The sequence below is a fragment of the Perna viridis genome, chromosome 13, assembly GCF_037379345.1.
Source record: "Perna viridis isolate PV_CMFRI_1.1 ecotype Kerala chromosome 13, ASM3737934v1, whole genome shotgun sequence".
NCBI classification, from domain to species: Eukaryota; Metazoa; Mollusca; class Bivalvia; order Mytilida; family Mytilidae; genus Perna; species Perna viridis.
Window position 1 is genome coordinate 6,656,362 of NC_142457.1, and position 14,623 is coordinate 6,670,984.

General features: G+C 31.8%; 1 protein-coding gene across 4 annotated transcripts in view; it reads right to left on the minus strand.

Moving 5' to 3' along the window:
* The window catches only part of LOC148599387 (mitogen-activated protein kinase kinase kinase 13-like), a 68,319-nt gene that overhangs the window by 33,607 nt on the left and 20,089 nt on the right, over positions 1 to 14,623 (minus strand). For 3 of the 4 annotated variants that reach the window (XM_088557126.1, XM_088557127.1, XM_088557129.1), the window contains one exon: positions 10,956 to 11,143. In XM_088557126.1, coding sequence (XP_088413252.1) covers positions 10,956 to 11,119 — 164 coding nt within the window. In that variant the 5' untranslated portion in view covers positions 11,120 to 11,143. Of the gene's footprint in view, positions 1 to 3,868; positions 4,000 to 10,955; positions 11,144 to 14,623 lie in introns of those variants that run through there. The other variant, XM_088557130.1, reaches the window with a different exon arrangement.

A 14,623-nucleotide genomic window follows, 5' to 3' on the forward strand; every position in this document is an offset into this window, starting at 1 on the left:
CTTTAAGTAATTTTTGTTGATAAAGAATCTTTCTAATACAAAAGGAAGGATGTGACAGTAAGATCAATAGTTGAGTGGAGTCTATTGCCACACAATACTGCTAAATTGTATGGTAAAATAAAGACAGATCAAAGTCATTCAAAGTAGCAAACAGGCTAAGTAAGAGATCAATGGTCAGCCTCCCCCTCAAAGAACTTGTAGAGTCTTACAATACTATTGTTTGTAGGTATCCATTTTCATGACTTCTAAAATTTTTGTCCATTCCTGGAATTTCAAATTAAGTTATTTCATTGATATTTTAATGAAAAAATTGCATCAAATTTGAATTCATGACATGACTGATCCATGTATTAATGGAAAAACTGTCAACCTACAAACAATAGTTCCTTCATTTTTTTTTTTACACAACAAACTTTCATTGAGAGTGTCTAATGAAGAATTCATTGATATACAATTTCAATACCAGAAAATATAAGGTGTACCACACTGTATTAAAAAGATTTAAAAAAAACCTCATTTTTATGCCTTCCCATCAATTTGTACTATTTGTAAATATTTGAAAAGGGAGTCTATTAATTAATGTATTATCTCTTCAAATTAAAAAAAAATCTTCAAACTTGTTTTTTTTGTTCAAATTTAAACTTCCTTAACATCTTGTGAATGTACTAAACTTAGAAGAATTTTGAATAAGCTCAGTGAGTGATACAGTGATACTCATATGCAATATGTTATGGTCTCACTTAACACTTCAAGATCAAATGGCCAACCCTCTATGCAGTACCAAATACACACTGAACCTAGGTCTATGCATTGTGTGTTGACCAAAAGTAGTCAAAATAATGTTCAGAGTAAGTATTTTTAAATTATATTTGTAACTTACTACTAAAGTGTATAAATAGTGTTTATATGTATGAGTTATATGCATCCATGCTATCAGTTTGCAGAAAAGGTAAAAATGTTGATTTTCAATATCATTTAATTGTTTGTGAAAAATTTCTATAAAATGGTACCATTAGTACAATGATTTTGAAAACCTTATTTTCCAAGCTTTGCAACTGTATGCACTTTTAAGACCTAATTTGTCACAGTGAAATTTTGAAATTTATGTTCTTAACATGTAAAGTAATAGAATCATTAGAAGTGATTAGTGAGACCTAAATCCCTATTTCTGATTACCACCCTTTCAAAGTATGCAGTAATAACTATTCATCTACATATGAAGCCAAAGCTTCATGTAAAGTTTTATCAAACTTAGTAGAACAATTTAGGAAAGGAGTTGCACCTACAAGTTACATGGACAGACAGATGGACAGGCAGACAGACAGGCAATGTTTCCTTACCTCCCCAAACTTTGTTTGTGGTGGTATGATTTGAAAATTGTTCCATACTTTACACTCATTTTGGAACTTAAATGTGGTGGTTTAAATAAGGAAGTTATGAAATGACCTCTGAGCTTCTTTATTCTACATTCTAAGCATCTCATTCCAATAAGAAATTCTCAGAAATAATTTTCACACTTATATTCTAATACTAAGAGAAAATGTAAGCCTAAAAAGCATTCATTATACTTTACGGTGATTAGGTTTCTACTAGTAAACCTCAATTTCCCGTAATTAATCACATATACTGATTTTCTTGGATAAGACGATCCGCCGATTGCCATAAAAACCAAAGTAATATTGATTACTTGGGAAGTTTCTTGTCAGATAAAACTATCTTCCAACCTATTAAGCAGTAACACAAGTTGTTTGTACAAATATTTTGTCAATATTATAGGAAAGCATACAGACAATTTGTTTCTGATAGTAGCAGACTCAACATTTAAAGACAAGACAACACACAACAGTGAGCAATGTCTATTCTCAGTAGTTTTCATAAGAATTTTGACTTTTAATGGACAATTGAGCACTAATCATTGCAGAAATAAACATTCCTGGATAGGACTTACACTATCGAAACCGAACGAAATCAAATGAAAGAGTTATCTCCCTTCTCATCAATGTATGTCAATGCTTTCTATGTAGTTTATTTCTCTATTACTGCTGCAGTTAAAAAACCAACATTTAACTTTGAGAATGGATGCATTTGTGATATGAAATGGGTGAAAGTGTTTTGAAAACATAATTTGTCATGTGCCATCCACTGCCATTTTTTTGTATGGTTACCCTCTTGATTGTTAGTTTACACCATTCAAAAGCTACTGTACCAACAGCTAGCATAGGCAGGGCAAGTCTTACTTGCCATAAGTTGATATTATCATGCCATGCATTACAGAAATGAGATTTAAAAAGAAAAAGGAAGAAAAGTCAGGAAGTATGTCTTTTAACCTGAGCTTAATTACATAATTTCATTACTAGTATACTACCAGTCTGATCTTGCACAGCTATTTAATGTACTTCAAAAAAGAATGGAAACAAAAAACTCATTTTTGTACATTTCTAACAAAGCCAGGTTCAAATTAAATTATCTAGTGAGCTACTCAAGCATCAAATGTTGTTAGATCCCATGAAAGATTTTCTCGGAAAACCAAAGCAACAAATGGAATATAAATGAGCAAATCATTAAACCCTCTCAGGAGCTTGGAATAACATTCCAATGCATAAATATTACTACGATATAATGGCTGTTTTAATCTCAGTCTTGTCTTATAAATCTCTCATTTCTTTATAATTTTCTGATAGCTTGCTGGGGACTTTTGGAAATGATTAAACTTCACATGCTTTCAGTTGAATTTACATATGGTTGAACATCATGCAATCTAGTGCAGAAAATTTGTAGCCAATTTTTTTTACACGTTATTTTTAAAAAAAAAAAAAAAACCTTAACATTTTTTTTTATCTCACTCATAAACTATAGGGTATGTAAGTCTCATTATGTGGATCTGTGGTTTCACAAGAATGTCTACCATTCAAATCCATGAAGACTTTTCATCTTCTTAGTGTTGAGTTCTGAGTGAGTGTTAAAGGCAAAACATATTTTCGTGTAAAAATACTGATAAGAAATGGCAAATATTTATTTCTATATGCTAAAAATGTTAAGAAAAAGCATAAAATAGAATATTTTGAAATGTAATACAGTGTTTCGAGATCACGTAAGTAAACAACAGAATGCAGATCTGTTTCCAGATTTCAATACATTCTACATCAGAAATTCCAGTAAGAAAAATGAGACTAGAAAAAGACTTACAGACCCTATCAGTATATCTATGTTATAACGATGGATGAATTAACTCTGTATGATATCAAGGTAGTCAATGCGCCAATATCTATGGAAGTAAAAGCAAGGAAGCAATGCACAGAATAAGAAACAGGATATCCATAATTTAAAGACAAAGACAAAATAAAAAAACAGACAAAACAAAATAAACAAAAGAGTTCAAGCAAAAGAAATTTATACAGAAACGAAAGAATAAATGAGCAACCCAGACTCCACTAAAAACTGGGAGTATGGACCATGTGCACAGGTAGGGTAAGTATAACCAGCTTCTTTAGAAAAAAGTTTTACTAGACATTCAAAATGCACTTTTTTTTTGAAAGTTTGAATTCCTTTCATGTATCATTTTTACATTCAGTATCTGTACCATTCTTTGCTGTGCTCCTTCTTAAAAAGACATTGATCAAACATATAGAAGATCATGAACCCATGAACTTTTCATTGGAGGCAATTAGAGCTTACTGTTTTGAGGGATTCTTAATCAAAGTAAAAGGTTAAATGGTGCCGACATGTCATGACAGTTACATGTAACTCATTGACAATTTTCATGTCTTCACCCCTATGTCTACATGCATGTATCTTAAAACCATAGCAACTGAAGAAAACAGACTAAAATAAACAATTTCATTTAAAATAATATGCAATTAAACCTTACCGAACCATTGTCACGAAGTTGGTGTTGTTTTCCTAACTAATCATAAAATCCAAAAGCACAAAAATAATTGTCTGCAATCAAAGAAACAAAACCATCCTTTTTCATCACCGTAATTTATCATATGATAGCATCTAAACAGACAGATGGAGAAACTGGGGTACTGCCAGAAAAAACGTAAACAAGCCAGGCAATTATCTACAGATTCATATTCTGTGTAGAAATAGTAAGTGACATTCAATTTGATAAGAAACTGAATTGTAGAGTTGGTTTAATCAGTTCACTGTGTATCTATTATTTATCTGAGCCCCATCCCTAGCCAAACTTTGGCAATTATACTGTTGATTTCTGCTTTTATCTTATGTTTAATTTAAAGTAAAATAGCTTCACAAATATTCATATCATTTAATTGCTCCCATCCACTGCTAAACTAAGACTGTGCTCATAGGCAGAATTTTATATCATTTGGCAACCAAAAGCACTAACAATGTATGCTACTGTGAAAGTACTTTAATTCATGGGTACCATTCATGGATAAGAGAAGAACTTTGTGGATTCTTGAAAATTTGTGGTTATGAGGTTTTCAGTATATACATTAAGGGAAATCTCCTTTCCTTTGGGAACAAAATTTCGTGATTTAGCAAACCCACAAAAACCATGAAAATTGGTACCCAACAAACAATAGTACTTCCACACATACAAAATTTGAAATCAATCAATCCATTGGAAGTTCATATTTAATTGTAATGAAATGGACAAGGTGATTTCAATATACAAATTTATTGAGTGGGGTATAATATATATTTATAGAGGAATTACTAGTACCTTTAATGAATTTCTTTTGCACTTTATGCTTTAAGTTTAGTGACACTCACCTCTTCACCTTTTCAACCCTCAGTTAAATGACCCTGACACTTCTATGCTTCTTTGAAAAGTAAACAAACATCTCTTGAAACCTAGTATATCATACTTTATTTTTCTGCATCAATTCTGACCTTGGAAGTGATCACCAATAAGAAATAGTAAGTTCACCCTAAATATCACTGATTTTATCATTACACTGATAGTGCTATTGTCTCCTGAGCTATGTCTCCCCTACAGATCTCTCTAAGGCATGTCATGTTAGATATTATACCACTATTAGCATATCCATCATAGTTAGATTTCAAATGTCTTAGGGTGTTCAAAACGGACAATATGTTAGGAGTAATGAAGAGTTTAAATTGTCCATGCCCAAGGAAGTTCATCATTTAATGGTTATTTAATCAAGGGAAGACCAACTATATTCTCTGAAGTTAACTATTTTACTGGCTGTAATATGATTATTGTCTTGTGATCATTTCCCACACATTCCTTAAAACCTTTTTTGTTAAAATTTGGTATTCTTGGTTCTACTAACACTCCTCACACGTGTTAATACTGGAAAAGGAAACTTGTCTAAAGGGATCCTTGAATAAATCCAAAACCTGTCTTAACAAAACATTTACACCATTTCAAATTTATTTTGAACTTGTGTAAACCTTACATCAGTCTATAACAAACTATTTATTCCCCAGGTTGTTCAGTTTAGACAGGTTTCACTGTTTCTTTGTTTTGACTGAATCCTCATTAAATATCCATTACACTACTATCAAATAAAGCACAGAAACCTCAACACCTGTGTTTGTGGGGGTGGACTGATATCAATTATTATCACCCTAAACATATATGTCAGCTCAGAATAGCTTGTAAAGTAACTATCTTGTTTTTGAAATGGTAAGATTTTAGTTGAATTAATCGGTCATATTTAAGATTTGCTGGTCTTTGCCTTGAGGCTTATTGTTACGTGATTCTTGCAAATTAATAAAAGGTGAATGTATATCAGTGAGTAACTTATGCACAGGATATAAGCTTAGCAGGAGCCACTATCCAATCGACCCTTTACTGCTTATTTTCTGAGCATGCTTAGCCATTTCTTCCACAAGGATAAAAATTTCAAACACCTTGGTAAAGGCATTTAACTTTCTGAAGTACAGATTGAGTCTGTTCCAGTATCCAACAGACTTGTTCATGCATATTTTCAGAATAAGCTTAACAAGTCCTTTCACAAGATAAGAAAATTATCCAACCTTAGAAAAGGCCTTTCACTTACTGTGTTTGCTCCAGCATCCAACAGACCTATGCTTATTACTCACTACTTCCATAAGGTAGGAATTGTTTGAACTCATTAGAAAAAGCACTTAATTTCCAAAAGTACATAATGAGTTTCCTCAAAAAAATAGCACAAAAAGTTCTGTGCTACAGAAAATACTTCATGGCCCCTGATTGGTCATAAAATTTTCCAAAATTCTCTGTCAAAAAGCCTTTTTTGCACGACATTTGAGCGAAGTGTTCTTCAGCTCATTCCCTTCCATCTACCTCACTATATGAGTTCAATATTAGGATTAGAATTAATTCACATTGGGTATCCCAATACAACAAACTGGAGCAACACAGTTTAGGAAGACACCATGAACATGGCACTATAGAGTCAAAGTTAATCGAGACACAGACACAACACAACTGTGGACAAATCAAACGCTGTGCTCTATTGTGTCCAGATATCAGTTACCTAAATAGTGTCACATTCAATGTATCTGTCCAGATATCAGTCACCTAAATAGTGTCACATTCAATGTATCTGTCCAGATATCAGTTACCTAAATAGTGTCATACTCAATGTATCTTCCAAAACAGCTCTGTGCTTAATGTGTTGCCCTGGTTAATTGGGTTAGAAGTATATAACTCAAAATCAACGATGTTTTCATAAATTTTGAAAACCTGATAATAATACTTGTTTTCCTTTGAAATACTGAATTATAAAATATAGTCACAACTTCTGGACTGATTACACTATCAAAGAAGCCTAAATGAATAACTTTCCGATATGGAAGATAATGTATTAGATTTGATATCCCTGCATAGTGCTATTAAAGAAAACCACAAAAACCTCAAAGCATACCTCTTACAGAGGAGTGCTGATTGACATCCATGATTAAAAACATATCATTTCTTGCACAGCAGATTTTTATAAAGAGTCAGGTACAAAACAATAGAAACAAACAGATGCTAAGCAGATCAAATGCCAATTCCTCCATCTTTTAGGGGATGTTTAAAATTCATCAGGGGACAGAGTTGGCCTTAGACATCTCATCAGGTGTAAAGGTAAATCAGAAAAAAGACAGCTTCCTTCCATAAATTTAAATATTAATTGCTTCCACAAAATATCTTTATTAAGAATCTTTGAGTTATTGTAAAATGTAAATAAAAGAATACTAAACTTCCAAGTAATAAATGAACTTTGAAAAAAAATCTAAAAACAACCACTACTATATTATACTGTTTTTCTGAATTGTCCTTATTTTTTTTGGTTCCAGCATTTTTTGTTTACTTAGTTGAAAGCAAAAACCTTAATGATTGACGTTTACAATAAGGAGAACATTGCACCTACGATTATTTCCGCCAACACACCAGACAAGACCTAGCAACTAAATTTAATTTCTAGAAGACAAGTTTCCATTTTGCTGATTTTGCAAAATTAGATAAAACTACATTGGAGACATAAGATTGGATATATGGTATAAAATATAGCTCTTGGCATTAAAAGCAGCAATAAACAGCCATGCCAATGCAAAATATAAAGTCCAGTCTTTTCTTATTAAAAGTCTCCTTAATCAAAAACAAAAAAATTGGAAACAATGAAAAAGAGAACAATGCTGGGTTTTGTAATCCTTTTCACCAGTGGTAAAAACATTTATTATATAGATAGCAGTGAGAATTATCAAATGTCGATAATTCACACTGTAAAATAAATTCAGTAATTTCATCCTCTGACTTTCTCCCCGCAAAACGTCACAACTTTGAAATCAATCCGCCAATCACAGAATTTATTAAAATTCATGTTAAAAATATCGATAAATTATGAAGAAAATCTAAATAATAAATAGGATAATCAATTGGTTATAGTGAATAACCAAAATATGATCACTTGTGGCAAAAACGCTTGAAGATTTTAACTGGTGCGTGTTTCACACACTCATTAAATCTAAACTTTCTTCCATACTTGTGATAATATTTTGGTTATTCACTCTTTCAAATTAATTATGCTATTATTATCTCATTCAAGTTATAACTGGATACAATGAATCTGCATTATTTGACATACAGTACCAAAACCGATCCTTGCAAGTATAATTGTTATTTTTCATCGATCACCAATCAGTTTCTGATCAGCCACCAATCCGTCAAACTTCCATTTTCCATCATGTGACCAACTGATCAGTGAATATATCCTACAGATACTTTTGTTTCTGTTCTCATTTTAATACATATTTACTAAATGACATAAATCTAATTACTTTTCATTTATATTTGTTTTTTTTTAATGAAAAAAATGTGGACTTGATACTTAGAATTCAAAGTAAGTTTTATGTGGCATTATATTGGTTTCGTTCCAACAAAAATACTGATCATCTGTCATTTTAAGCAACAAAACTGTAAACAGATCATTCGCTGATGATTGGTTAACGATTCATCAGCGATCATTCAATCATTGGTCATTCATGTATCATTTAGTTCCATGAACCTGTTCAGTGACTGTAACTGGTCGTGAAGGAATTTGAAAATCTGCAATACTGGTTACAAATCATGCTAACATTGAAATTCTGCAATACTGGTTCCAATTCATGCTAACAGAAAGCACCTAGAGCAAGTGAGTACATGAAAATGAAGTGTTGGTAACCAGGCCTGAACTTCATAAAAAAACCTCTCATATTGAGATTTTCCTCAAATACTTGAGTTTGCTCAAATCTTCACTTTCAAGTGATTTGATTGGTCAAAATTTGGGTTGAAGAAAGATTTAAGGAAATCTCAATTTGAAATTCTTTATGAAACCAGGCCAAGGACAACTATGACAAACACTATTTAAGTCAAGTTTAAGTTCATTTCACATTTGAGTAATAGAGGAATGAACAAGACAAATTCTGTACATACAAAAAATGGGCATTTTTTTTCAAAAATAAAATGTCAAAACTTTGGCATGAATTAAGAGTCTCAGGCTAATATGAAGGTGTGTACCTCTCATATTAACATTCATACAGAATGCTTAATTATACAGTAGATGTTCTTTTTAAAAATTCCAATTATCAAATTATTATCTAATGAATACTTTAATTGAATAATACACCCACTTTCTCTTACTCACAGTACCAATCAATACTTCAAATACATACAATCTATTCTCAGAAATCAATGATTCACCCAGAAAGAGACAAAAATAAAAATTCCAATACATAAAAACTTTAAATCAATCGCTTGAATTGAAGTTTTGATTTTAGTGATTAATCATTAGAATTTTCATCTTCAATCTTGCATCTCCTACATGTTGACTGCACACCTGCCCCAGGAAGTTACCATCAAGGTCGTTCGGAAGGTTGAAGGGTCATATTCTTGCCACTAATTGAATGGCTGAGTCAATGTTACTATAAGATAGTAAATCGGTAGTTTGTATGTCACTGAATCATAGAGAATGAATCAGTCTATGGCATCAACAGGTGATTATAGTAAGATAGACAATAATGTGGTCTTAGTGTCACTGTAATGTGGTTAATTTGTAAATATATCTTACAGCTTAAGGTTCTAACCACAATATTAGTATTGGTGAATTAGAGTGCTTGTGTGTCACTGACTGAATTCTACATGTTGTTGGTCATGTAATAAAGAATTTTGACGGAGTTGTCTGCACTTAAAATATTCATTTATTTATTATGCTCCACAAGATTTTTACTTTAGGATATATCTTCATAGAACTAAAACAATTACAATCACTTTTTAAATATTTATAAAATTCTGAAATATGAAATTGAGCTTATTAGATAACTAATTCAAATTTTGTGAAAAGTTGATATGATTAAGGTTTTTTTTATGTCTTTATGTCTGTATATCCTATTATGTTTGTCATCTATGTTTTATATGTAAAATAGTACTGCTGTATATGTATCACATGAAGAATTATTTTTGCAAGTTCTGTTGAACAAAAAGATATGATTTCAAACTAATTTACTAATTAAGTAATACTAAATTGTGGAGAATTTCATGGAGGAGTATGTCCTACATTATTTATTTGTCATATGTTGCAGTTTCTTAAATTACTTAATCGTGGGCAATAATTCATAATTGTCAATTAGGGACTATCATACTGAGTTCGTAACTATAAAATAAACTGCCAATTCAGAATATACTGTAAAAGTTGTTAACATGTCGAATCAGAAACAGTACAAACAAACAATCAGTGTCACTACAATGTTTGTCAACAATCATAACAATCAATAAAGCATCTTATAAACACTGACAATATAATCATCCTCTGAGTCACCTCAGCATTTGACCTTGATTAATTATCTACTATATAGATATCTATTGTGAAATACCTGAAGTTTTTGAGTCATAATGATGATTAAATTAAAATCTGATTGATGTGGTGGGCCTAGGTTTCATTGTCAATTTATTCAGTTCTAAAATTGATCTTTTATGACTACTGTTTTGATAAATTATATAATATTTTGGATAGTAATATTACTTGAAAGAAGTCCTACACTTGATTAATTTATCCATGTGGTTATGGAGCTACTAGGTACTTGTATACACTTGAATGCTCCAAAGAAAATCTAATCCAGCATTAATTAAGAGACAATACAAAATGAGAAAGAGATAACAGTCATACAGATACTGTCAAAATTATACAAACTTACAACAAAATTTCATAACCTTCAAAACAAATTTGATTTTTTTATACCAAACTATGTGAATTAAAAATAATGTTTTCTAATAAAGGGGGAGGGAGCTCCAAATGACCTCCATTACTAATTGACTAACTCTCCTCTGCAAATGTACATAGCAACCCAAGCAGGATTGGCCAAAGGAAACTCTGCTGTACGTTCTTTTAAAGATTCACAAGTCAATCACACTTTTGAAGATGGTTAAAAACAGTAATGATCACCATTCAAAATATTTTCATCTGAACCATCATGAAGTAGATATATACTAATATACTAAGGTCAATATTCATGCTTACCTATTCCCAAACTCAAAATCATCACTGTTTGTGAGGACGTTGAGAGTGGTGGGTATGTTCTTGCTGTTGATTGGTTCATCTTGTGCTGCCAAGTTTTGTGGTGGTGTTCGTGAGGTCATAATCTCGGTGGAATATTCAGGCTGGACATTTCGTTCCAATGTCATTGCTATCAGAGTGTAAAATTAATCCTGAAATAGTAAGAAAGGTCAGCATAACATAATGAAGTATTTATGATACAAAAAGTATTTCACCTCAATAAGAAACTTAGAAGAAAGAATTTTGATTTGTGAGGAAATTAAGCTTCTAACCCAAAGCCATAGACTACAAGATTGGTTTGTATTTTTTTTTTTTTTTTTGTAACTAGGAATATTGTAAATACTTTTGTATGTAAGATAATTCTACAATATTTCAGACTGCCTTCCTTTAATTCACTGTCTTCTCTTCACAGTAGCTTATAAAGTATCCTCCTATAAGGGATAGCATTCATTTTGGTACTAGTGTTTGTGAAAATCAAGCAAAGTGGGAAAAATCTGAGTCTGAAACTTGTATGTCAAAAATCCACCATTCTGACAATTAAATTTCGCTCAAGGAAGTCTTCCCATTATTAGACAGCTGCACTTCTGGATATGTTTGGAAATTTTTCATTACAATGTTAGAAAAAACTGAAAGTTATGTGACCTTGGAATATTCATTTACAGTACCTAATTCATTTTATCAAAATGATATGGATAGTTTTGTCTTTATTTCTTGAATAGTCAAATTGCACTGTCAAGGTGATGGGTTATTTTATACCATGTTTCATGCCTGATTCTTACAGAGACTTACATCTAAATTTTTATTGAAAAATGACATACCATTGAGTTGCTTTGTACCCTTTAACAACAAAAGATAATTTTACAAGCCCTTTTTGTTCTTAAACTCCATCAATTAAGGCTTCAAAGAAAGTGACAACCATTCTCAAAAGAGCAAAAACATATATCTAAATTCTGATAAATTTATCAATACAAAAAAAAAATTATAATTACATGGAACACACTTCAATTAAATTTCTCTTATTTATATTGAAACTTCAATTATGAAACGAAACTTCAATCTTCTAATTGTGTTTTAATTGATAGTGCTAAATAGCAAAAAAATCAGCATATTATTTGTTTATTTTATTGATTTCATTTGTTTGCACTCCATCACCTTACATTTAAAATGTCATGTTAACAGCTCTACATATAGTCAACACAATAAAACCCAGCTTTAGAAGCCCAACCTACGGATTGTACTGAATTAACCCGATTTTGTAAAATAAGTTGATGATACAAAGAAAGTCATCGATTCTCATCAATTATTCAACACTCTATTTTCTGCAGGTAATTTCAGGTGAAATCAACAACTTTACATCATAGTCAATGCAGCATTTAGAAAAGTGCAGGAGGAAGGAGATAATTAAAGCATTATTTTGCCATTTAAGGTATAAAGAGAGATGTTCAAAGAATATAGCAATTTTTTTAATAAATTTTGTTGACTAATTAATTGATTATTTGAGGTTTTACATCCTACGGCAAATATTACATGTATTTCAGGAGGAGAACATTTGATTAAATGAAACAGACCCTGCCTTGTACTTGTCCAATACACTAAGTCAACTCTCACAAAAGCCATACCTTGCAGGTAAACATGTCACTATAACAAACCCACACCTTGCAGGTATACCACCACTAAAGCCACACTCAAACACATTACTTTGACTATGAGCCAACCAATCGTCATTCTATTTCCTGTAAACCAGGTGCTTGGTGAAGAAGTTTTTAAAGTCTTTGGTATGATAGCTGATGGTCAAACCCATGACACCCTGCACTGGGGACAGGTATGTGTAGAAGTGGTCTGAGTTCTTAGAGCATAATCATATGAATTTAATGGGGGGGGGGGTGGCATAGAATAAAATTTATCCTGGTTGTATTTTCATGAGGAGCAGTCATGACAAAATATGCAAGCAGAATTTAAGTGAAACATCTGGATTGGTTACATGAGACCAATGAGACTAATGTCAAAATTGAGCTTCAGTCAACCAAGTCACACAAGTTTCGAAACTGAAAATAGACACACACAACACGGAACACAGACATTGAAATGAAAGTAAATGAGCAACCAGGACTCCACTAAAAACTGGGAGCATGGACAAGGTACACCAGTAGCGTAAGCATCTTCTGCTTTTTCAAGAAACCCCTTTGGGACTTAAGAATTAGTTTGGTTTAGAAAAATGTTCAGTTTATATAAGTTCATATTACACTGAAATTAATATGGACTTAAGGAGAAGTCTGATTTAGACAGGTTTCAAGTTTATTCACAGTTCAGTTTAGACAGGCTTCCAGTTTATTCACAACCCAGTTTAAACAGGTTTCCAGTTTATCCACAACCCAGTTTAAACACGTTTCCAGTTTATTCACAGTTCAGTTTCGACAGGTTTCCAGTTTATTCACAGTTCAGTTGAGAGAGGTTTCCAGTTTATTCACATTTCAGTTTAGACAGGTTTACAGTTTATTCACAGTTCAGTTTAAACAGGTTTCAAGTTTATTCCCAGTTTGGTGAATATATGTTTGACTGTACAACCATGTAAGTTAGCACCTTTCCAATAGTGCTTTTCAAGAAAAAAAATTATATAATGTCCAATAAAAATTAAATTTAATACTTTAACATAACAGGGCAATGTGAGAACTAGAGATTATATCCTAGCTACCATTCTGGTTAAATAAAGTATGCTTTTCAGCCTTATAGAGAATTCAAATAGAAATTCAATCTGGCTCTCAAATGTGTTTTACCAATATCATTAAAAAGCTTCAATGAACAAGCATTTAATAGAACCAGGCTCTTTGGCATTATACAAAGAGTTTACACCTATTAATCAACTCTCTGTACAAGTCAAGAATTATTGATTAAAAAATTTCAATAGGATTTTCACATTCAATCTCATAATACCTCCCAACAGTTCATGGTTCAGAAAGCCCAACAAATCCACTCAACGTTATGCAAATGGACGGTTTATGTTGGGTGAACACCTAGACTCATTATTAATAATCCTTTCTATAGAAAAACATGTTCCGACCCTTGGCGGAAAGGAAGACAGTGTTAGGGTCTGTCAGATCACTATTGATTTTACAATAGAAAAATAATGCGGTAAAACAAATAAAATTGAAACAAAATGACAGGAGTAATTTACAATTATCCTGATTGTTATCTGATATGGAAGAATTAAATGTATGGGTTTAGTTTAGTTTGACAGTACTAAGTGATGAGAATAATGTTTCACAAAGGGAAGTAGTATAAAAAAAAAATGATGGATTAACATTTTGCAAAGAAATGGAAGTTTTGGAAATTTTCATGGGTTTAGATTTTGAAACATAATTTAGATACAGCTGCACTATGGCATACAACCCTTTTTTGTGATGAGGTCAACAGTCAGTATAAAAAATTCTGGACCATACTCCTCCCCCTCCTTCAAATAAAAGCAAAATTGAAATACAATAAGAAATATTAATGAGAACATGCCTGATCAACCAACAGCGTAAAAAATTCTGAAACATATTCTTCCCCCTCCTTCAAATAAAAGCAAAATTAAAATACAAAAAGAAACATTAATGGGAACATGCCTGATCAACCAAACTATTTTCAAAATTTCT